Source organism: Poecilia latipinna, unplaced genomic scaffold (assembly GCF_001443285.1).
Source record: "Poecilia latipinna isolate Pla-1442-1.1 unplaced genomic scaffold, P_latipinna-1.0 Scaffold799, whole genome shotgun sequence".
NCBI lineage: Eukaryota > Metazoa > Chordata > Actinopteri > Cyprinodontiformes > Poeciliidae > Poecilia > Poecilia latipinna.
In genome coordinates, this window is record NW_015113415.1 from 161,975 (window position 1) to 187,063 (window position 25,089).

A 25,089-nucleotide genomic window follows, 5' to 3' on the forward strand; every position below is an offset into this window, starting at 1 on the left:
TTAACTTCTGTAGTACTACGGTCCAACTTTAGGCAATTCCAACTGCTCTAGTTTTAATCATTTGAAGCTGCTCTTTTCTTCTTTTTGGCTTAGTTTGAACATACTATCTGTGTGGTCTGTCATACCTAAAACATATGCATTACCCATTATATTTTGCATTCTTAATCAAGTTTTCCATTTGGAGACTTGTACAACAAATTTAAGTGGTAAACAGTTGTTCCGTGTTTTGTTTTTTTTTATTGTAATTTGAAACGACAGTCTAAAATACTTCTTAGAGGTCTGAGTTGCTAACAGAGACAAAATGTGGAATACTTTTCTCTCTCCGAACTTCTGGACCAAAAACAAGTGTCTCTGATTTGTCTTTGCTCGAGTTTCTGGACCCAACAGCAACAGATTGCAGCAGCCACACACTCGCACAGAAACGGAGAACTCTCCTCTGAGAGGGGTCATAACAAGAGTAATAGTTGGCCGTGGAAAAAAGCCTGGAGTCAGAGCCGGCACTTTGATGGCTTTCCTTTGAGAGGTAGTTAAAGGATATGGCCTCCTGTTTCCTGTGTTTGCTCCTTCTTGCTGTGTGTGATTGATTGCTCATTGATTGAGCTGTGGGCTTCCATTCCCTCTCTCAGCCAGCTATCTGTCCCCTAACTACATGTAGCTGGTCGATCCATCGCCAGCTGTTGGGAAGCGTGTGACTGTGTGTGTTTATTGAAGGGCAGCCTGGTGGAAATCACTGATCCAACAGGTGTAATTCCTCCTCTTTACATCAGGTTGTTGTGGAATGGTTTAAAACTGAGGACAAGAAATGTTTAACTCAATATTTATGCCCCAAACCAAAGCCACTTAAGGCCACAACCGCAGCTGTATAATTAAGTTGAAGAAGAAAAGAAGATTTTCTAAGATTGATTTTAAACAAGTTATTTCTGTCTTTTTTTTTTGTTTTGTTTTATTTGGTAACTTATTTTATTTTGCTAAGAAAAAGAGGCTGCACAGTGATGTAATTGGTAGCACAGTTACCTTGCAGAGAGAAGGTCCACACAAACAGGCTGGCTTTTCATGCCAGCCTGTGTGTGTGTATGTGTGTTTGTATGTAGTTTTTCTCTATGTAAGAATTGGTTCTCTTTTGGTACTCCTGCTTCCTTTCACAGTCCAAAACATAACTGTTTGGTTAATTGGCTTCTCTAAATTGCCCGTAGATCTGAGTATGTGGATGCATGGCTGCATGGTTGTTACCCTGATACGGTCTGGCGACTCGTCCAAGGTGTGTACCCCAGTTACCTTCTAATGACTGCTGGAGAAAGGCACTAACCTTTTCAATTAAATCAAATCAAATCAAATTTTATTTGCACAGCATCTTTCAGCAACAAGGCATTTCAAAGTGCTTTGCATCACAAAAACACAAAAATACAAAGTCATACAACACACAGTCAACATTACATTTTGTCGTCATTATACGTCAAATTATTGATTAATGTTTCATAATTATGTTTCAAAAGCAACTCTAAACAGCTGGGTTTTAGTCTAGATTTAAAGGAACTCGGTGTTTCGGCTTTTTTGCAGTTTTCTGGATGTTTGTTCCAGATTTGTGGTGCATAGAAGCTGAATGCTGCTTCTCCATGTTTGGTTCTGGTTCTGGGGATGCAGAGCAGACCCAGAACCAGAACCAACCTTTCAGACCTGGGAGGTCTACAGAGAGCCAGTGTAAGGACTTTAGAACTGGGATGATGTGCTCTATCTTTTGCATAGGCATTTGCATAGGCTATTCGTTAGAGCCCCACTCTGACCCAAAGATGAAGGGACCAAATCCGCAGAATGAGCTTTCCCAGTAATACTGCTCTCAGACTCTCTGTCAGAAAGCCTGTTCATTGGGACTCAAAACTGCTAGTTTTTCTTTACAATAATGGTAATTACTGCTTAGTTTATGTGGTTTATATTTTTGCTATTGTACATTTGAAGGTAGGCTGTGATTCAGCAAATGGTCTCCTGTCAACTAATGGCATAGTAAAGATTAATAGTTTCACTGCATACATACTGATAAAATTGACTACAGGATATAATTTTATTATTTCATTAAAACCATGAAACAGAAACCTCCTCCAGCTGGTTAACTTCCTGATGTCCAAGTTAGCTGCTTCAAAGACATTCACAGTTAACAGGGAACCCATGAAATGGCTCTAATAAAAGCTGAGGCTGAGAACAGCAGGGGCACTACAGCGCTCTGCTTCTTCTGTAGTGCAGTAGCATGATCTTTATGCAGCCCTCCACAAATTTGTCTGAGGGAAAGCTACTTCTTAAAAAGTGAACATATGATGCTGTGCTGTTTTCTTTCTTATAACGTGTTAAACTGGTGTTGCTCACCCCGTTGGAGTTCCTGAGTTGTTTTGGAGTTTGTAGCAACAGCAGGGGGTTCAAAGAACACCGTGATGTTGTTTGAATGTCCCAGATGACTGAGAGAAAGAGTTGTCTGCCGCCTTGAGAGAAAGATTGAAAGCTGACTATTTTTAAAACTGCCTTTATGTGTCCTCTGACTATGAATGCACCATAACGTTTTACAGTGAAGTCCATTGTTTGTGTGTGGGGGAGAAAGTGTGGCCATTTTCTTTTGATCATTTTTAGGGGTTTTATGTTTGACATGGTGGGGGATTAGCACTTCATGTAATCAAAGGGGAGCTTGTTCTTTATGCCCATTTACCTGCCTCAGTGTTGGTATTTGTCTTTTCTGGCTTGTGCGATGTTTCTCTCAGTTCTGCCATTCTCATTGAGTGATCACACAGGTGGAGTTATTAATTCAATTAATTAATTTTATAATTGGACAATGTGTACCTCAAAGCTTTTTTCTGCTTTTCTGAACTGCTTGGCACACAATATAGCAGACCCGTCCACCCCTTTCTGCCCATCACTCCTGAGGCATCTCATGATGATCTGCATTTCCTATCTCGTGTTTCCTCCTGCAGTGCAGGGATGACATTTTACCCTCTCCTGCGTGTCTTGACTCCTCTTTAATCCGACTAAGAGGTAATCTCTCATGGAGGGATGCGATCATGGACTGAACAGCACTTCTATCTCTTGGCCTCCGATCTTTTCAGACATGAGGACTTATGTGGCAAAGGAAAACGAAGCAATCCCTTTAAAATAACTCCTGCAGTTATTTGGAAAACAGAAGTTGTGTATCGCTCCTATCTGGATTTGAATTGGCTTGGTTTCTGCAACCATTGGCATTGGATCCTCATGCTTCTCCTACATCTCTCTGCAATGGTGGCTCTCTGTAGAGTAAAAATAAAGGCCATTAAAAATGTTATCAGCTGAAACACAACAAATGGACTTTTCGCTTGGCTTCCCATCATTTCCTCGCCAGCGTTGACTAAATACGTCGTAAGCCGAATGTGTCAAACTGAGATTATTTGTTTATTTCCAACCAGCCATACAGTGTAGTCTCTTATCAAAAGCTGTTACATAATTCATACTCTTGAACTCCAACTGCTCATAGGAAAACATGGCAGGGGAGTTGGCATCAAAATATGGCACTGTAAGAGATTAAGGGCCCAGTTTTATCAGTTAATTGTTATTCAGTTTATTTCTATGAGACCAGTTCACAAAAGATGATGTTTCGAGGCACTTTACAAACAAGTCATTTCAATTCAGTCACACTTAAAATCCAACTGATCCCAGTTATCAAACATTGCAAGAAGTTCAGTTTATTTTTCAAATTAGTTTCAGATGATTGCATAGAGTCATTGACTTGCAGCATTCATTCCTCCTGCACAATTACAGCGTTCTGTCTTTGACTTTACAGCGATTCTTCGTACCGAGTATACATGCTGTGACAGTGGAGAAAAAAAAATAAAAAATCTCCCCTTTAACAGGAATAAAGTTCCAGGAGATATCCCCCATGTCGGTTCAATGAAGTGCTGCTTCATATGTTTTGAAACTTTTGTGGTGGAATGTGGAGTTACACACTTGGAGCTCAAACAACACTGCATTTGTACAGTGCATATGTGTCCCGAACCAAAAGGCCACACCAAAAATATGTGGATGGATGGATGTCGTTTCATTCTCTCTTTCACGCCTACTGAACTTTTTAAGTTAAAAAGGGACAAAAGAAAGTGAACATGTATAAGATGGTAAAACAGAGACAAGCAGTCTTTGGAGAAATAAATGAGGTGGAATAAATGACCTCTTTGCCCATTTTGTAAAGACAGTGTTTAAAAAAAGCGTTGATAAAAGATACAACCATGACATCACCCCCAGACAAAAGAGCCCAGGACCATTTAAAGCTCATCAGCTGTCCTGCTTCCTCCATATTGTCTGTCCCCATTTGCTATTTGTGGAAGTAGAGACAAAAGAAAAGCTTTATCCACGCTCTGACAGTTTGCTCCATTACTGGCTTCTCCAGCTTCTGAACCTTAAATCATGGACCTGTCCAAATCCTGCAGACACCCAACCTCACAGTTTATGCCTGGCCTCTGAAGCCCTTTAGTCCAGCTCATAGTTGTTACTATAGTTGATCTGCATCTGTCCCAAACCAAATATGGTAGAGATTAGATCGTGGCCTGCAGTTCGTCACTCCTACGGTTTCAGAATTCTGCTTAGTGACTACAGTGTTTGTCTTTGGGGCCAGAAGAGAATTGGAGACTTGCGTCATGGTAAAATCTCATTAACACCATAAGTTAGGTTGAAAATATGAAGCTGTGGCCGTGCTGAGCTTGTGAGTAAAACTTACCAAAAGCTGACGTAACTCGCAGTTTGTTCAAGGAATTGTAAGCAGTGGCTTTTCTTACACTCAAAGCTTTATTTAGATGTATACATGCTGTTATTATCTGATTTCTAATAAGGTTAAGCTGTTTCCAAGTTCATGGTTTGCTGTGCTGCGTAAGCTTGCTGTTGAATAAAAAGGGATGCTTAAGGTCACTTTGCCCGCACATTTTATATTCAGACTCGGTCTTTGATGTTAAGGGATCAAATAAAAGCCAGGTCAGTGCTAAGTGCTGCCAAGTATTTTTCATCATCAGTCACTCCTCTTTGGCCTCAACATTTTGCATACTGACATTGAGAGCTTCTTTTATTTACCTGACCATATAGTTCCTGCAAGTCACTTTGACTTTTTATCAAGAGATGAAATTGGAGCTATAGGAACAATTTTGAAAAGAAAGAAAATTGCAAAATCTCTCATGATTTTTTAAAATCTTTTAGTAGTTCCTTGGTATTGCTTGATGCTGCCAGGGACTCTATTATCAGGTTATTGGATTTTAAAGTGATAGCTTAATGTTTCACTACAGGCACTCCAGCTAAAGAAAATAATCTCAATGACTTGTAACAGATGTTAACTATTAGTGCATCTCAGTAAATTAAATTGTCATTATAAAGCTTTTTGCTGTTATCATTAAAAAGTTAAATGCGTTATTATGGATTCATTGCACAACAGACTGATGTGCTTATCTCTGTTCAATTTTATGATTGAGGCTTCCAGCTGATATGGTTTCTCAGAAAAGTAAAATGTTAAATAAAATGTATTAAAAATGTATTATTAGTGCAGAAGCTATTGCTTAAACAGTCATCGGGAAGACTGCAAACTGCCCCCCCTCATTACATAATGCAACACCTGTAGCCTAAGATCTGCCTATGTCTGTGTGGTTCCTGAATCAGTGGCTCCAGCTGCAGTTCATGCCATGAATATGTGTTGCTTCACAATCCAGTTAAAGGTGCAGTTCTCCCTTTTGTATGTGTACCTTTTCCTACCACACTTCTTTCTTCCACTCAACTGTCCATTAATAAACTTTAATATTGACCTTGGTGAGCATCCAACTTTTTTAGCAGTTACATTTTATTGCTTATCCATAGATTATCCTTAACTGTCTGCTTGACAAGTTTCAAGGATTTCATTGCACAGCCATAACAAAACATTTCTGTATTTTTATTTATTTAATTTTTATGATAAATTGATATTCAAATTTTCTGATAAAATTAATTCAGGTAATTATTAGCCATAATTTCTAATGATTAAAAATAACAAAAACATGAGCACTTGTTAATTATTGTCATGTACAATAATTAAATTAAAGTTGTACATTTGGAGCTAAATACTAAAATTAATCATTGTGAGATTTTTTTTTAGTTTACAGAGTTGCAGTAGTACGTTACTTCTCCTTACAAGGGTCATTTACATTTAGATTCCACTGCTCTAAAAACAGCGAAACATCTGTCATGTTCAAGAGGGAACAAGGGAGCAAAAATATTTCACTGTGGTCTGTGTGTACCAACAGCCAACCGCTGCTTCTTGAGAACATGAAAACTGCATTTAGACAGAAATTACTATGTAAATTGTGTTGGTGGTGCCACTTACCTGGCAACATTTACGTATATAAAAAAAAAACTTAATTTATTATAAGGATAACAACAAAATGTTAAACTGGAATAAATGGTGAGTAAAAACTCTCCTGCTATTTATTTTATTTTTTAAATTTTGCTTAAGGCAAAATGCTGCTATTTTTATTCGCAACTAGGACCTCCTTGAAGTCGATGTTAAAGAAAGATGTGTCATTATAGCTCCAGACGCCGTGCCAGCAGAGAGGATCGGTGCCAGACAGCGTGCCAGGATAAAAACTGGGCAACATTTGTCGCAAAGTTGTACATGATCATTTACAAAAATAGGCCCTGCCGTCTGAGCCACCACTATTCAGATGCTCTGACGATTACAGGCTGACTTTTTAAGACAGAGTAAAAATGTAAAACAGAGTGATGCATGTGGTCTCCTGAAACATTTTGTCTGAAACAAGATGAGCCAAAAAGATGCATGTTGAAGTTCTGTGGTAGTTGAGAAATTAGCGTTTGCTAATAGAGGCTGAAGTTTTCTGCTGGGCTGCTTCGCTGCATCTTCAAATATCCGGAACCAAAGGCAAACTGAGCGATAAGTTGTTAATTTTATGTTTTTCTGCAGTGTCGTATTTTTAAGACTCTGCCTATTCTGGAGGTCCTTTTTAGCTCTCTCTCATAATTTCCCGACCAGTTACCCAGCTAACAGAACAAAAAAAAAAAAAAAAAGCTGCCAAGCGCTGCCAGGAAACATGCTGCATTTAATAAAGCAAATATGGGAAGTTAGGTATTTAAAAAAAAAAAAAAAAACATTTTTCAACAAAGGAAACACCTAAAAATACGCAAGGAAAACTTGCAGAACATGTCTTGTTAATAAAACTCTGTTAGCGTGTGGGAATCGATATAGCTGTCTCGTCGCTAAGAAGAAACTGGACAATTATGTCAATACATACAAAATCCCTTTTTAAAAGATATTGTCATAAGTTAAACATTCATAGTTTTTAAATCATTAGTATGGTTCAAACGCACAGTCAGGAAATGGAAAGATTTGTATGAAATGTTGATAAATCAACTGTGATTTATCTACATTTTTCTCACTACTCTCTTTCTCGTGTGTCATTATAAACCTTTCAAACCCTTATTTACAGTTATTATCCCTGGTGCTACAGTCTGTGTCAGGTGTGAGTATGTATCGCAGTAAGACTCCATGCAACAGACGAAATACATGTCCCTTCTGCAAAATGTAAACTTATGAAACAATGAATATACCAATTTGCAAATACTGCATACAAAACAGTCCTCAGCTGTTTGGAAACTCAAATATTTTGATGATGATGATATGTACAGGAACACATTTTTAATCTTAATTTTAATCAGCACAAACACTGAGGGAAAAACTGTGAGAACAGCAGTTTCTCGTGACGTTTTGCTGCACAGGGTCTATAGCCTGTGTCAGTCTTCAAAATAAGTTTGGAAAGGTTCCTGGTTTAACAAAGGGTTTTGCTGCCGAGAACCGCCTCAGCTGCAAATAATACTCCACGGATAAATGAGCTAGGACTGAGGTGTTTCCAGCATGCAAAAGTCAGGTCCGAATAGACTTAAACGGCTTGATCCAATTTGGACCCTCTGATCAGTGCTGAACACAATCTTGTGGTTTTTACCTGACCGGCTTCTTTACATTATATTGTAGATGAGAACAGATTATTTTATTCATAGTGCTATTTGATTCTTGCTCAGATTTTAGTGCCAAAGATTATGAGAACATCTGTCAGGATTGTATTCCTCACCATGTTTGGTACAGACTTATTCAAACCGATCTTAGTCACATTTTCCAGCGTTTTAACAACACTTGTAATGCTTTTCTGCAGAGACAAAAGCTCGACATTCTGGCAGATGTAGAGGTGCTGCATACCTTTGCCCTTTTTATTAACTACACTCAATCAACAGCAGCTGCACTGTGGACCAAGCCCTAAGGCCCAAAAGGAAGGTGTGCGTGTGTTGTTGTTGTTGTTGTTGTGACTGAGCTCAAGTGAGGGGGGGAAATGCCACGCATGCCTGAACACACAGACCAGCACATAGTTGTGTGAAAAACACATTGCTGCTCTTTAGAAGGCACGAGAGTGGAAGAGACTGGGAAACACAGTCACACACATTTCTGTGCGCAGTCCATCTCATCTCAGCCAGCTGTCCGCATGAGAAAATCACTTTTAGTTCACGCCTTCCAAATAAAACCCACTCCAGTCAGCGGAACGGTAAATCTGGCTGAACTCGCTCAGGCAGGCGAACACAGCCCTAAATGTGAAAAACACAACCTTAGATTAAATCAGCCCATCCCGGCACTTGAGACTGTTATCACTGTAGCAGTACTACGAGTCTGTGATGCGGTTTCCCTTTGGCTGTGAGTTGGAGAAAGCATCTTTTTCTGCATTTGTCTGGGCCGACGTGGTTTAAACAAGTGTCTGGAGTGATCAAACCAGTGCGGGGTTTGGGGTAAGGGTGCTCCTGGGGAAGATCGGGTTGCCGGATCAGGATGTGGACTGATGCAGCTCAGGGAGTTGGGCTTGGAGGGAGATAGGAGTCAGCCCACGACTCTTTCAGCAGTGGCATGTGGTGGGCTTGATGTTTGCTACTGTATGTCTGCTCTGCTACCTCTTCTGCTAACTTCGTAACCTGACCTCAGCTTCTTGTTGTCCTCACAGAGCATGTGTGGTGTTTATCAGAGGGAATAGACTGTGGAATGGGGGGTGAAGTGAGGATAAATTTAATCAAGTCTTAATGGAGCTATAGGGCTGTGAAATCCTATCTTCATCCTTACAGATGCTTTTCTGCTTTTCTTGTCACACTTAAATGTTTCAGATCGCGATACAAACTTTAATATTAGAGTTAAAAAAAAAAAACAACAACAACAAAGTATGGTGATTTTGGACCTTTCAAATGCTGGGATTATGTTGGTATAGATTAGGGGTGGCGGGTTTGTCTCCAGCCCTGAAAGTTTGAAATTCAGAGATGACTAACAAAGAAACACGCAAAAGGCTAGGCTTGTTTTACAAAGCTTTGAACCTGGAGTAGTTGATAAGTAGTGTGTCCCCTTTACATCTGGGATAAAACATCTGCTTTGTTAATTAGCTAACTAATTAACAAACCAAGATAGAATGAAGATTTAGAGTGGGCCTATTTAAAGTCTGAACTGAAATCTGATGCTGTGCCAGACCTTTCCTGCTAGTAAAACCTCCGACTTCAAACAATTCTGCAAAGAAGAGCGGGACAAAGGTACCTCACAGCAATGTAAACAAAACTAATTGCCAGTTAGTGCAGTTGTTTATTAGAAGTTGTTTCCATCAAGAGTGACCTGATACTTAATAGGTTTAGGTAGCAATTACTCTTTCACATAGAGCCAGATTGCTTTGAAGTTCTCAACTTAAAACTAAATTTTTTCTCTCTCTTTTAACATTTGTTTAATTATCTGAAGCATGTAAGTGTGGCACTTAAAGCAAAAATAGAAGAAATCTTTAGGGGGCTAATACGTTTTCACATGTTGTATTTATCTTTTTGCAAATGAAGCACAGCAGTGATATTCCCACTTTTTTTAATTATTTTTTAAAATTTAGTGAATTGTCAGTTGAAATGTAGCTGAATTATCCTGTATTTTATTCAAATACAATAAAATACAGGATACAGGATTTATATAAAGACAAATGAATATTGTCTTTATACAAATAGAACTAATTAACTAATCCTCTATGGAAATGTCAGCCGTATTTGCAGGAATAACAACGTGAAAGCTTGTAGCGGCATGAGCTTGTTGTGACGGACTGCTCAGGGTTTTCCGTAAGTTATGGTTCCTCTGAATCCTGGAAAAGCAATGCTTAATCACTATGGTTACGACTCCCCCTCCCAACGCCTGCTCAAGAGAGGACTTGTTTACCATCTCTGCTTCAGACTCAATAACATGTCAATCACCGGGATTAGGACCTCCCCTGCCTTGCCACTATTGGTCCAACACACAGCAATCATTTAAACCCAGCTCCTCCTTCTTTTTCTCCTCTTAGACCACCACTCTCTACACCCCCTTCTTTTTCTCTCTCCCTCACTCCTAGAGTCCCAGTGTGAATAATGAATGACTTCCCAACAGTCTGTCACGCTTCCTACTTATCTTCTATGACACGGGGAAAACATGCTGCGCTTTGATATGCCACGGAGAATGAAACATTTAATCTTTCATCAGGCCTTTTTTTTTGTGCTTTACTGTTCTGACACCTCTAACTGATCAGTTAGAGGGAAAAACTGTGTAATTCCGAGCATCTTTTCTATTTCCACATCACACCTCACGTGCAGATGTGGCAGTGGCGTTATGGCAGTAAACATGTCGCCAGGGTCTGCGTGAAAGCAGTGTGTAGTAGACTACTTAAGACAGCATGCACTTAAGCAAACAGGGCATGACTTGAATTTTGATGAGGTGCATTGCTGCACTGGTATCTTCATCCTTTCATTTGCAGCTATTTCATAGACATATTGCACACTTCAATTGAACAGCAAGCGAGAGAACGTCTGCATAAAGTTTTGGCAGATTACTCCTTTGTAGCTTCGGAATATCTGTTAATACATCGCCTTTGACATGTGGTGTCCTGGACTGGCCTTACAATATATTGACAACATAATAATAATAATAGTAATTCATTCTACCTCAAGCCCTCAAGACACTCAAGGACACCGCACAGAAAAACAATCAAGTAGAAACAAGCAATAAAAACAGAACAAACAAAATGGACTTTAAAGTGAGGGCTACTCAACATATCATCACATAATCAGTATGTGTATTGGTAATAATAGTGCAAATGCTTAGAAACAAAGATTTGTTGGTCACTATCTTGAATAGTGATGAATTTAAAGTTAGTTAGTACCTGTTTACAGTAAAATAATATGAAGCTTTAATAGTCAGTAAGGTATGTCAACTTTTCTAATTAACATTGACTAGTGTGATTGTCTGACTGGCATATTGATAGTTTATTTTCTGCTTTTTCTTTGATGTACCTTGCATATAATATACAATAAGCATATTTTTTTGAGAAATACAATCAAAACTTTTACAGCGGTTAAGTTATTAGTATTTTCTTGATTTTTATGCCGCCTTGCTTTTCCAGAAGGAAAAATGTAAATACTTTAAATGTGTCTTTCTCAGTACTTGTTTCACACAGGAAGTTCTTTGGTGGGACACTGCCTCCTACCTCCAGCTCCTGTGTAAACAATCATTGATTTCCAAGTTCATAACTGAACATATGCAAATATGACAGTGGTTTAAATATTTTTTTAAAATGGCATTTGCAGAAACTTCTATAACGTTTTTGAAATTGTTTTAAAATGGTAGAAGTCTGCTTTGGCCTTCAGCTCCTATCTGCATAGCTGTTGGCTACATCCTCCATGGCCAACTAATCATGATGTACACTTAATAAAGACACTAAGATACTTTATCTTATCAGATATATTATTAGTTGCTCTTAGCATGACAAAAATCTCGCTTTGGAAATCCTCAAATATCCATTTGAGGACATTTTCGAATATTTTCTGTGCAGCACTTTACAACGAGCGAGATTATTCTTTAAAAGTCATTCAAGACAGTCAGAGGCTCCCCAGGAGAGTACATCCCAGCAAGTTCACCTCAGGGTCAGACCCTTTAGCACTTCAAGACGCTGTGGAAACCCCAAGAGCTCCATCTCGGACTCTGCAGGCCTCAGTAAGCATGTCAAATGTTAAAGTTAATGACAGCAGACTGCCAGAATAAAGGCTCTTCTCTTTAAAAGGAGACAGCTTTGTTAGATTTACAGCTGCATCTGCAAAATATACAGGACTCCTGTGACAGTGTCCAGATACCAAAGTGGGGATAATATTGTAGCAGGTAAAGACCTTATTGAAAAAAAAAATAAAAAAAAAAAAGCAACTGATGGCCGACAGTGTTGAAATCTTGCCATCTGTGCTAAAAAGTCATATTTTATAAATGAAGAACTCAAGGTTGATCTGGTAGGCAGTTGGTAGAAAAAAAAAATGCTTCCTACTATGTAGCTAGGAGTTGCCATAGGAATTAATATTATCTCTGTTTAGCAACTACTCTGTGGCCTCCAACATTTTGGAGATTCTTCACATAGTCCTGCCACTAGACAACACCTTTTGGGATAACAACCACTGATGTTACAAACTTGTCTCTCCTTCAGTCACTTTCTGATGCTGGTATATTTACCAGCAGCAGCAAACCGAGTGCGGGGACTTGTCTTGTTTACTATGGATGAAATGTACCCAGTCGATCCTTGTGTCACAGCACTCCGGTAAACAGCTGGGGCAAGCTGATGCTTGGGTTTTGGTGTCTGACCTGGCTGTGTTTGCTCAGGGAGAGAGCAGGAGGGAGGGGAGTTGTGTAACTACTGTATGAGGAGAACAACATGCCGAGCCTCCCTACCCCCACTCTCCGCAGTTTGACGTATTTGGCTCAGATTATAGTGATGGTTTCTTTTCCCACCGTTTGAGTCCGAGGTCCGATCTTTCAGCAGTTTTTTTTTCTAACACAACACTGTCTGAGCTTACACATGGTCGAAACTCGAGCCTTCTGATGCATCATGTTTATTCTTGGCCTTCTACTTAGAGAACAACCAGGATGCTGACGTCTGCCGTTCAGAGGAACCCCTTGTTAGGAAGTCCCACTTCTTTAAAGAGGTGGAAACCTATAATGACCTGCATAGCTATGTGTAGTGAGCAGAAGTGTGGAAATAGGCCTGCATTAGGAGCATCTATAAATAGTAGATTGTATCCTTGATACCATGGGGTTGTTTGGTTGGGCAGCGAAACCCGGTCGACTTATATGGATTTAAGACAGTGACTCCCCCTCTTCCCCCCCTACTGCTCCGCTCTCCTTTGGCAGAAGACATGCATGTTTGGAATTTTTCCGCATTGAGGAATCTGTTAAAATGATACAGAGGGAGCAGGCATCCTTTAAGGAGAAGGCTCATTAGAGTTTGCTTTGGCTGCCCCCTTTTGGTAGAGTTCCAAGAAAATGAACCCCATTCTGTCTTCTTTTTTTTTTTTCCCTTCAATGCTTGCAAATGTGCAACACTACTCTTCCTAAGCCAACCGCACTAACGTCAGCATAGTAATTCCAATCAGATCCCAGCTGTTATGCGAGAGCCAGCATGTGTTGATATCTGATGCTGTTGTTTAAAAACGAAAGGTCTTTGGCTTTTGCTTTGGATCTAATCTATAATAACTGGACAGCCGCCAAACTTGTCAACCTGGTCTTCATCTAACTCAACTTTTAAGACCAAAAAAGACAACAACAGGCTTCTAGCTGCCTAAAGAAACTGATTTTTTTTATTTATTTATTTATTTATTTTTTGTAGATCTATAAAGTAGTTCCACGTCAGTATGGTTAAATTTGACAGAATGTAAGGAGGAAAAAAAAAAACTTAAAGTGTTTGAGAACCTTAAGGGAGTGGAGGCGATCGATATCTTTCTCTTGTAAAGTGAAACGGCAGTACAGCTGACTCTGCTCCTTGATGCAATTGTTCTGCTGCATTGCTGTATTGCATGATACCATGCAAAAGTCAGAATGGATGCACAACAACGGGCAACATGTTTTGGACTAATTTACAGTCTGAACTAAAATATGAACTGTATGAAATCTTGTAAAACCGAGCAGGCTGGGCATGTATGTATCACATGCACGTCACAATTCACCTTGTGGATCACACCTTGTACAGGTAATGGCCAACCCTTGTAGAGGGTTGGGAGGAAGTCAACAACAACATACGTAAGCAAAATTAGAAAGAAAATGTGTATTTTGAACATGAAGGCAGTTCCTAAGTAACCAGAAAATCTGTTATTTCAATGTAGTTTAGTCTTATTGGCCACATGGAGAATTTGGTTTTGCCACACCCATATGGAAAGAAAACCACGCAATCTGATCTGTGATTATGATGACAATTAGAGCATGCTAATGTTTGAAGATCTTCTGTTTTCATCCATATATGGAAGTGCTTCCGTCTTCACAAGGTGTGACTCAACATGTTCTTTGTGTACCAGAAAACACTTTTTGACACTACTTATTTGCTTTAAAAGAAAAGAAAAAAATAAAGAAAAGGTCAAGTGTAATTTGTGAATGCTAAATGCTTTCAAGGTTCAGGTTGGACTTTTTTTTTTCCTTTTTTTTTTTTTTTACAGAAAACTAATTGTCAGTCACCTGCTACAACTTTTTGTATACCATGTTTGTTGAAGATGGTATCAAACTGTTGCATGATATTGACAGCACATTGTTAGGCTAATAATAGTTAATAACTAATAGTTCTGTTGCTCAAACCTAATTTGAAACAGCCCACACTTATTTTCTCTAAACCTGGAACGATGCTATTTTTCTTGCTTTAAAGAAACATTTGTAGTCAGGGTGCAACCAGCCTTTATTGTTTCATAGCTAAATATAAAGTCTAATAGAAAAAATATATAAATTGGATTTTATATATATATATGTATATACATATTTTTGCTTACATAGTAGAATGATGTACAATATTTCTGTTGTCTAAACCTTGGTAGCTTGAAAGCTGATGCCCATGCTTTATTTTGGAGGAACGGTTTCAGAAGCTATTTACACATTCATGATGATTTTTGATCTTATTTGTGTTAAAATATCCATCCAGCTTTATAAGAAATGTCTTCATTTTACTTTAATCTTGGTGGTTTTCCATGTCATTTGCAACATTTAAGTTCCCACAACTTTAACTGATGAAACCCTTTTAGTTGCTGTGTCCCTAACCTCCAAACAATAAGTTGTAGAGAGAGTCATTATTAAAGGATAAGATTGTCCTCATATCAAAAAAATGCATGTACAAGCGGATTTACAGATGTGACAGTGAAACAGTTCCAGTGAGGCATGTTTTTGATTATTCTTGAGCCAAACATCAGAACTGCTCTCGTTATAATAGTGGTAGCACCGCAGCATTACAAACTAGGGCTTTCATCAATAAACTGGCTAAGTCAACTTTTTATTTTTTTATTGTTTCTTGTTTTTATTTACAGTTTGCAACTTTTAATAATATGTGCTAAGTAATATTGAAAAGAAATTAAGCAAATTAAAGTGTGTGAAGATGAAGCGGTGAGCTTATCTAAAATGTGTTTGAAAATAATATTAAAAAGTCAGGAAAGTGGTTGAAGAAACGTCACATCACTGACATTTGATTGTGTAGCTGATTTGTTGTGCTTCCAATGGTGCATCTCTTTTTTCCTCAAAACTATGTCATTTAGAGTACAGTGACATAAAGCAAGCTGAGAAGATACTCAAAGCAATTGTTCATGAAAATATTTACTTAGGCTTTTGCCACAGTTTGTCTGACATTGTCTATTTGTTGTGTAACTGTGCAAACTTTTTTTGGGGGCCGGGGGGGGGGGGTTATTTAATACTAACTTCCTTCTCATGTATGTCTATGTCCACCACAGTGTGTCCTCAGCAGTGCAAGTTGGCCTGTATGGACAACGGGGAGTGTTGCCACAGTCAGTGCTTGGGGGGCTGCTCCGAACCCAACAACGACATGGCCTGCTCGGCGTGCATCCACTACAAACACGAGGGTCGCTGCGTGTCGGACTGTCCTGAAGGCACCTTCATGTTCGAGGGCTGGCGCTGCATCACCAAGAGGGAGTGCTCTGAAGTGCACCTATCCAACGACAATCCCTTTGTCATCCACAACAGAGAATGCATGAATGACTGTCCCTCTGGCTTCACTCGCAGCGAAACTGATCGGTAAGGACGCACACCTCAGACTTGTTTCTTATTACGTGGTAAAGCCGTGAGAGGTGACATATGCAATATATGATTTTTTTTAAATACATGGCTCAGCCTTGTCAAAGAATGTTTTAAGGTCTGAACGACATCTCCTTTGTATTGCTGTGTTGCTGAATCTCACACAGAACTGCTTCTTGGTGAAATTTCCAATGAACAGATGTGCGCTTACACGGATGTATTCAGACATTAAAGGACCTTGTAACCAGTATGCGCTTCTGCATTATACATTCTTTTGCATAAGGCATCCTTGACTTGAACTTTACCTGACCTCAACTCTTCACACGGATCTTTTCGTAAAGTAGTTCATGACGTAGGAAGTTAACATGGTGCTGAGCAATTAAAGATTCATGGCCAGACTGTCTGTACAGTAAAATGTCCTCAGCACAGAGCCTTGTTCTCAACTCTCACACCACTGGTAGATTTTACAGACAACACTCACCAGGGACACCTTATTCTACTTCCTTTGCATGCAAACATAGAACTTTGAACTTTTTCCTCAGTTTTTACCTGTCACAAATGTGGCACAAAATTGTGAAGTGAGAGGTAATTCACACACAATTTCAAATATTTTTTACAAATAAAAGTCGAAAAAGAGGTTCTTGCAGTCCCCCGTTTTAAGTGGGGAGGCCACCACTCCAGTCTGCCCATCCTATGGAACTGACCCCAACATCCATATGATGTTACAGAGCCACATAAACCAACAGAACCCCATAGCAGAGCAAATCTCATTATCCACCTCAGTGACCTCAGCGACCTAAGAGCCTGACCTCAGATCCCCAGACTACACTTTCTCATTAGGAGACATGATGGTGAGATTGAAGAGGTCTGCAGAGTGTTCCGTCCACTGATCCATGACATCCCGAGTCGAGGTCAGCAGCACAACATCCCAAATATAGAGAGTGTTAGTGGAGTACTGGTTCACCTTCCTGAGACGCCGCATGGTGGACCGGAGGTGTCCGCCATTCGAAACTGTACAAACGTTGTCACACGGCGTCACAGAACTCCTCCCACAGAGATGTTTTTCCCTTATCAACCACCGGTTTTGCATTCTGCTGGAAGAGTCGCACAGGCCAAAAAGGCCCGATAAGACTCGTCTGCATCCTTCACAGCAGGTCTCCGCCAGCGAGTTGTAGGGATACTGCAAGCACCGACCAACCTGCAGCCACACCTCCGGTCAGCTGCCTCAAAAATGAAGGCATGGAACATGGCCCACTCCGACTCAAGGTCCCCCTGCCTCCCCAGGAAGTGTTCAAAGTTCTGCCGGAGGTGGGAGTTGAAGGTCCTTTTGACAGGAGACTCTTCCACATGTTCTCTGCAGACCCTCACGATACATTTGGACCTGCGAGGCCCGACCCATATCCTCCTCTACTTGCAGCAACACATATTAAATTGCCCCTTTTCCTTCCATTCACGATTATATTTTACTCTGTGTTGATCTGACACATAAAGTCCCAATAAAATACAGTGAAGGTGTAAATACTTTTGTAAAGAAAAAAAAACTTTCATTTTTCACTGTTTCTCTTTCTGATTTGTCTTTTCGCAAACTTAAAGTTTGGGCCTGTCTCTTGGTTGCTGAATCTGTTTCTAGCCTTTGCATGTGTTTTGTCTCAAAGGTTGAAACACTGAGTCACTCTCTCACGAAACAGTTCAGTCGAGGTTCCATAAAAGATTAAACTGTCCATGTGAGAAGTGACCTTTTATCATTCCCTGAATTTATCTGCCTGAATCCTCTGGAATGCTTTTGGGCTGAGAGAAGACAAATTATTTCAGTGTGAGGTAGAAAATGTCACAAAAAAAAAGATGTTGTTCTTTCTTTCTTTTGTAATAATTCCTCTCTCTCCACCCCCGCCCCCTCTCCTCTCCTTTTGGCTTTTGTCGTGTGCAGCATGCTGTGCAACGCTTGCAATGGTCTGTGCGACAAGTTCTGTAGGGCCTCTGTTATTGATTCTGTGGATGCTGCTCAGTCCCTGAAGGAGTGCACCGTCATCGAAAACAATCTGGTCATCAACATCCGCAACGGAAGTGAGTGAATCTAAAACCGTGTGCTCTTTTACACATCGGCAGTGTTTGGCGGTAAATTCCAGAAATGTTTGCTACAAAAGTAACTGAGCAAAGTAAAGGGAGGATTTTTTTTTTTCCTTTGAGGAGCAAATGTAATGTTTCTATTTGTTTTATAGAGTAAAACTTAGCAAGGCCTCACTCTGCATGTTTGCCTTTATTTACTAGTATTAGAGAATTTGTACCAACAATCAGCTTTAAGTAATGCATAATTTTGAATTGCACAGAAAATAATATGTTTTCAAAAAATATATATGCTGAGTCGTGTGGTGTGCAGCTGTATTCAACCCTCCCTAAATCACCTATTTCGAGCTGTCAATTTTTAAAATGATGTTCAATTGCATTTAATTTTCATTTGGTTTAGTTGCAATGGATATCTGGGAATAATTTCAGTGCATATTTGCTTTCTGTCTCTACTCTTTACAGTTAACATAGCCTCGGAGCTGGAGACCTTCATGGGACTGATCCAGACAGTGATGGGATATGTGAAAATTCGACACTCTCACTCTCTCAGCTCGTTGTCCTTCCTCAAAAGCCTCCGATACATCAACGGGAAGGAACTTATTGAAGAGTAAGGCTGTGTGAACCTGGTCATATATGCACAATTTTTAAAAAATACGAGAGCAAAGAATGTTTTATTTTTTACTTTTGCATTAATGTGTATAGAGCCCCCAAACATTTAAAAGCTTTATAACAAGATTATTTATCCATTTTTACAAATTCCTGGGTAGATATTTGTTTAAAAGCAACAAAAAAAGTTTTATAATGAGGGAAGAGACTACTTTTATTTAAATAAAATTAGGCAAATTGATTTATTTCACATTTATGAAATTATTGTGAAGCATAGCACATCATGTCTGCATTATTGTGACATTAATGGACTCAATTAAAAATTAAAAAGCAAACTGTTGTTCCTTGTACCGTTAGTGGTCTTGCATTGTTCTGTCACTGCGTTGCATTTTCTTGCATGAAAACAAAATGGTAAAGCTGCTGAAGGTAGGCTTTTTAATGTTCTTTGGTCATTCCTTATTTCCATATCATTTTGGTAAGTTATCAAGAGCCAATTTAGTTGATCAAAACAACCACAGACAGACCGGAACTGCAGGTTATAAATCCTTAGACATTATGTCATTCTGCTCAAAATAAAAAAATTAAAAAAAATTCTCACTTACAGCACAGTTTGGAAATTCTCCCCTTGATTTGGATTGTCTCCAGTAGATCTTTTTACCAGGCCAATCAGCAAACAGAGAGAGAAGTTGTGAACAATGACAATGATTTTCTACTCTATTCAGTCTATGTTGGTCACGCTTCCAAAAATTGAATTCGGATCAGCACTTCTCTCTTTGCAGTAGAGGAGGGTAGTTTACAGTGCAGGCAATTTCCAGTAAGCGTAGAACTGGAGCATCACTTATGTCACAGACAAATGTTAGCAATTGGGTAAAATTTAAAACTTCCATAGCGTCCACGCATCCAAGAAGCAGTCATTTCTCAACAGTCAAGACCTCAATCCCTCCGGAGCAAAATGAATAGGACAAGGGACTAGTTTTTACTAGGCTAGTCTAACCCTCATACTGCATGTAAGCATTGCTGGATACATCTTCACTTAACAATTTCGTGTCAGGTTCCAGATAGCGAAGTGTGTTTGAAGACATTATAAGTGGCATCTAAGCAGACTGGAAAGGTTCAGGTTTGCTAATGTCTGTACTTGGATATCAGCAGCAGCCTTAGATCCAAAGCAGAGCTTTTTTCTTTAGCTGAGGGGGTCATGGGAAAGCCTTGTGTCCCTCTTGTTATCATTTCTCCCGGTGTTAAGTTTCTCTCAAAGGAATGCTGTTGAGGATGGCAGACATTCTCTTCCCTCTGGAGGCTTTATGCTTGGACTGCTGGTGCTAATGGTGGTGACATGACACAGTGTCATACCAACGCTCATTGTTAGGCAGACACACAATTCAGAGCCCACATTTATGGTCTCCCATTTTGGTGCACAACACTACTACGCTTAACGATATTTAATAACCATTTGAACTGTCCGTTGCTACACACGAGTTGCTTAAGAAAAACAACTTGTTGCAACATGTTTGTGACCGTCTGCTTATCTTCTCTCATTATCAGCACATATTCGTTCTCCGCCGTCAACAACCAGAATCTGCAGTCCTTGTGGAATTGGACCCAGCACAACCTGACTATTCAGGCAGGGCGTATCTTCTTCCGTGGAAACCCGAAGCTCTGCGAGTCTGAGTTTCACGCCATGTGGGAAAAAACGGGCATAACTGTAAAGCCAGAAGAGGGTGATTTCCGTTACAACGGTGAAAGAGCCAGCTGTGAGTGAACATTTTGCTGAATTAAAAAAAAAAAAAAAATTGTTAAAAATGTCCTTACAGAGCCATATTTTCGTTTTGTAGGATTTATTTAAAGGAGGCTTACGTGACAGGATATTCCAGTGTTTCTGCACATTTCTGTGACCTGGAGAGCCTAAAAAATAATCCATATTATTAGATCAACAAGAACACCAGAGATTAGACTTCTGGCCTGTTTTACATTAGCTAATGTTATAACTGAAGAGCTAAGGCTAAAGGGATTTTAGGTTGGCTTATAACCACAGCAAGCTGCCTTAGAGTTGTGCAATTAATCAAATTTGCTATTTAGTTTCAATTTAAACTCTCAACAGCTCAAAATAATTAGTATTAATAATCATTTAGGGATGTTTTTTCTCGGTAATTCCTCCCTTGCTTGGTTCGTGAATTGCAATGCAGTGTTTTCCAACGCTGTGAGAAATCTGGGTTGTGTTGAGAATGCGAGATATTAACTACCTGTTGCTCATTGTTATCTCGTCTCCCCAGGTCCGTTAATGTCGTGTGTAAAAGTAAAACCATGAAGACAAACAGTCTCAACTTCACAATCATCCAGAATTTTATTCAGGCAATCAAGTGCATAAACATCACATCAACAGCTCAACATAATCATCAGAAACCAAAGCCACAAAGAAGAAATTAATTACCTTAGAAAAACACAAAAATACAAAGACGCGCCTTCGGAGACCACTGTGTGTGGCAGTTAAGACAGTTCCACCTCAGTGATCTGATTAGCCGTTTTAGCTCAGTGACTTTTATATCAAGGCGTGTTTCTACTGTCTGATGCGTCTAACGAACAGTTTAGAGATGATCTCAAACAGCCCTTGTTGCTGTTAGCACGCCAGAGACCATGCAGGTGTTACCAAGGCCAAGGGATGGATCTATCCACTCTCTAAGCTATCCTCCCTGCACACTTTCCCAAGGGGGCAACAGTAGATGTGTTCATTTTCATACAGAAACATTCTTACTCAAGAAAGCGGGACCAAAGTTTATCAGCTATCTGTGTTTCTCATTTCAAACTGCCTCAAACTGGTTCCTGAACATCACAGAACTCTGCTGACCTCACCTCTGACCCAGTGCATCAAACAGCAGATTTTGATTATAAAAATTGGCACACATTTCATATAATATCTTCAAACTCTTATAAAACAGACATGAGCAGTTTCAATACCAAAACATCTGTTACACTCAAGATTTTCTGATTAGTTTTCAACTCCTTTGGTTATAAAGAACTAAAACATTTTCAAATGAATATATGATTTATAGACTCTTAAGAATGTGATCTAATATAAAAAAAAACTACTGACTAATTTTAATCAAACCGTGATCATTATATCTAAGAAAAATGTTCTACTGATTAAGTTATATATTGGTTAAACTATGAATCTAAATCTAACCAAAAATTGAGGCCTACTCAAAACAATCAGGATCAGTCTAATATTTCACCATGCGCTAAAGTTAAAGCTAGCATTAGAACTAGCATAATTAAACTAATATTTCCAACAGTTGACATTCAATATAATTATTGTGATTATGACTTTTTTGTGTTTTGTTTTTATCAATAAGCCTTAAGGTGATTCAGATTTTTCTCTCAAGAAGGTTCTTGTCTGAGAACGTTTCCCTGATCCTTGTCTTTAATGTTTCTGAGACAAAAGGACTAGATCCTTCTTCAAACCTACACAATGATTTTTGCTCTCTTGCCTTTATTTCAGTTTCTCAGTTTCATCATATATGGAGAAGTCATGTTTGGATGAATTTGTGTGAGCAAATAGCGTGTTATTTAAACTAGGTATCATCCGAAGGAGGATGTGTTTTTTTTTATACTGCCTTAAAACTACAAACCTGAGAAGATGTAGTTCTTTTTAATTAATTAGTTAATTTCTTCTCTCATAATATAATGCTATGCCTTGTTTGGTTTGCATTGCTTTTAACTAAAACAAGGGTTTTTCTGGGGGAGGGTTTTCTGAGCAATCAGCTTGGTTTGCTTAGTTGCTAGCTAGCTTGTATCGAGTGAACTATTTTTTCGTCCAGTTTCTTTCCCTGTTGTTTTAAAGAAGGACAGAGGCACGTAAATAATTATGGGTTGTACAACAACCTGTGGGCTGCCATACATGAACTGAGATGGAGCCAAACTCATTACAGCTATATTCAGCTGTTCGAAACAAAAAAAAAACAAAAACAAAAAAAAAAAAAAAACGCCCTGCAATTTAAGATGTTTGGTCCCAAATTAATAGATACAACCACATCTGTTTTCTTCCTTGTGTTGTTTTATCAGCCAAAGTTCATGTTCATCTAAATTACAGTGTGCTTGTTTCATGCTTTTTGGATTTGTGTTTTTCTCCTCCAGTTGTATGAAGTCCAATGCACTTCTCATCAGCAGTGATTTTATTTTCCATGGTTGCTTAGTTCTGATTTGAAGAGCTGATGTAATCTATTCATTATTTGCAAATGCTACAGTTGCTATTGCTGCAGTCTCCTTAAGGCTCCTCTGACAAAGCTCCAGTTGACTCTGGCAATTTAAAAATTGTGGAGTGTGAGGCAGCAGTTTAATCTTTCTCTGAAGCCTGTCCAACTAGCCACTATCCATACCGTATGTAAATGTTTTGCAGGGTACTACAGATAAGTGACGAAGCTGTACTGCAAACAGTGTTTTAATCAGGTGAAGAGTGGTTCTGTTCTTTAGTGCAGAGTTCTGGCTATGGTAATTTGTTGCTTTTTTGAGACTTTTGAGAAAAACAGCTGAGAAACGAGTCACATTGCCCTTTAAGTTGTCTCACAGGGGCAGGGGTCTGCTATGTCATTACAGGTGAAAGTCACACCTTGAAGTTCAAGTCCAACATTACAACAAGCAACACAATCACGCTGACATGGGAACGCTACCAAGTCTCTGACCGTGGAGATCTCTTAAGCTTCATAGTCTACTACAAGGAGTCGTAAGTGCTCAACAATCTCATATAAAAATAAACCCCTCATCACACATCGGTTTGTACAGGATGCGTCATGACTTTAGATTGCCAAATTCTAATTTGACATTTTGCAGATTTGTACCGAAGCCTTTCGTTTGAATCGGTTCTCTTTCAGACCTTCCCAGAATATCACAGAGTTTAATGGGCAGGATGGCTGTGGCTCCAATAGCTGGCACATGGTGGACGTGGACCTTCCACAGGACAAAAACACAGATCCCAAATTTACTCTTCAACATCTCAAGCCCTGGACCCAGTACGCCATTTATGTGAAAGCCACCGCCCTGCAGATGAAGGACGAACACGTCTCCGGGGCGAAGAGCGACATCATTTATATCCGCACGCGACCTTCGTGTAAGTCTGACCAGCAGTCTGAACTGTGTTGTTCAGTGATCATCACAGATACCTCACGCATCATGACTTTGGTTTGTTACAGTGCCGTCCGTGCCCAAAGACGCCCACGCATACGCCAACTCTTCAACCAAGTTGCTAGTGAAGTGGTCACCTCCAGTTTTTCCCAACGGCAATCACATTTACTACCTGGTGCGCTGGCAGCGGCAGCATGAAGACCGGGAGCTCTTCAAGTATAATTACTGCTCCAAAGGTTATTACACAAAAATCCTATGAAATGTACATATTGTTGCTGTTTGAACTTGAGAGACTTGAAAGTCTCTTTGATTGTATTTGAATTTTATTAAAGGTCGTTCCACGTTGGCATTTCTTTTCAAACAGGGCTGAAGTTACCGATCCGGAGCCCATCATTAGAGCCCACAGAGGGGAAAGATCACCTAACCCCCCCCAAAATTACCCGGCCTGGGGATAAAATGGAACAGTGCTGTCCTTGCCAGAACACACCCAAAGAGAAGAATAAGGACAAGCATGACCCCTACTTTTTAAAAGCTTTTGAGAACTTCCTCCATAATGTCATCTTTCTTCCAAGGTATGGTTATTTGTGCTTGTTGGTTGTTGAAGGAAAGATACGTGGACCAGGAATGCATGAAATTGCAGGATAGTAGCTCTGTAGGATTGGGGTTGGATCCCCCTTGACAAATTGCGCTCTAAAACATTTTCAGTTGCTTTTTCAATTATTACAGAACAGAACAGGTGCTTTGCAAAACCATTCACACCGCTTAAAACATAACACAAATTTGATTGTGTTGGAATTTTATTTCATAGACCAACAAAATGTGGTGTGTCATTGCAAAATGGACAGAACATCAATTTCAAAGATTTTTACCAAAGAAATTTGAAAGCTGTGGCAGGCGTTTATGTTCGTCTGATACTTAGAAGCAAGTTGAGTCATGTTTGCTGCAATTAGAACTGCTAGTCGTTTTGAGATGCGTTTCTATCTCATTTGCACATCTAGATAGTGCCCGTCTAGATGCCCTAGTTTTCTTTGCAAACTATCTCAATTGACACTGTATGGAGAGATTTTGTGAACAGAATTTTTCAAGTTTTGTCACAGATTCTCAGGTGCCTTTATGTTTTGACTTTAACTGGGCCATTCTAACACTCAGACAACACTGTAGCTCTGATTGTATGCTTAGGGCTGCTGTCATGCTGGAAAGTGAACCTCTGCCTCAGTTTCACGATCGAA

At 39.4% G+C, this 25,089-nt stretch overlaps 1 protein-coding gene across 1 annotated transcript in view; it reads left to right on the top strand.

The window, feature by feature from the left end:
- The window catches only part of igf1ra (insulin-like growth factor 1a receptor), a 92,003-nt gene that overhangs the window by 47,567 nt on the left and 19,347 nt on the right, over positions 1-25,089 (top strand). Inside the window, exons 3-10 of the mRNA XM_015046947.1 lie at positions 15,778-16,078; positions 18,006-18,142; positions 18,605-18,749; positions 20,291-20,499; positions 23,336-23,462; positions 23,611-23,846; positions 23,929-24,096; positions 24,225-24,432. Of these exons, the coding sequence (XP_014902433.1) occupies positions 15,778-16,078; positions 18,006-18,142; positions 18,605-18,749; positions 20,291-20,499; positions 23,336-23,462; positions 23,611-23,846; positions 23,929-24,096; positions 24,225-24,432 (1,531 nt within the window). The remainder of the gene's footprint in view (positions 1-15,777; positions 16,079-18,005; positions 18,143-18,604; positions 18,750-20,290; positions 20,500-23,335; positions 23,463-23,610; positions 23,847-23,928; positions 24,097-24,224; positions 24,433-25,089) is intronic.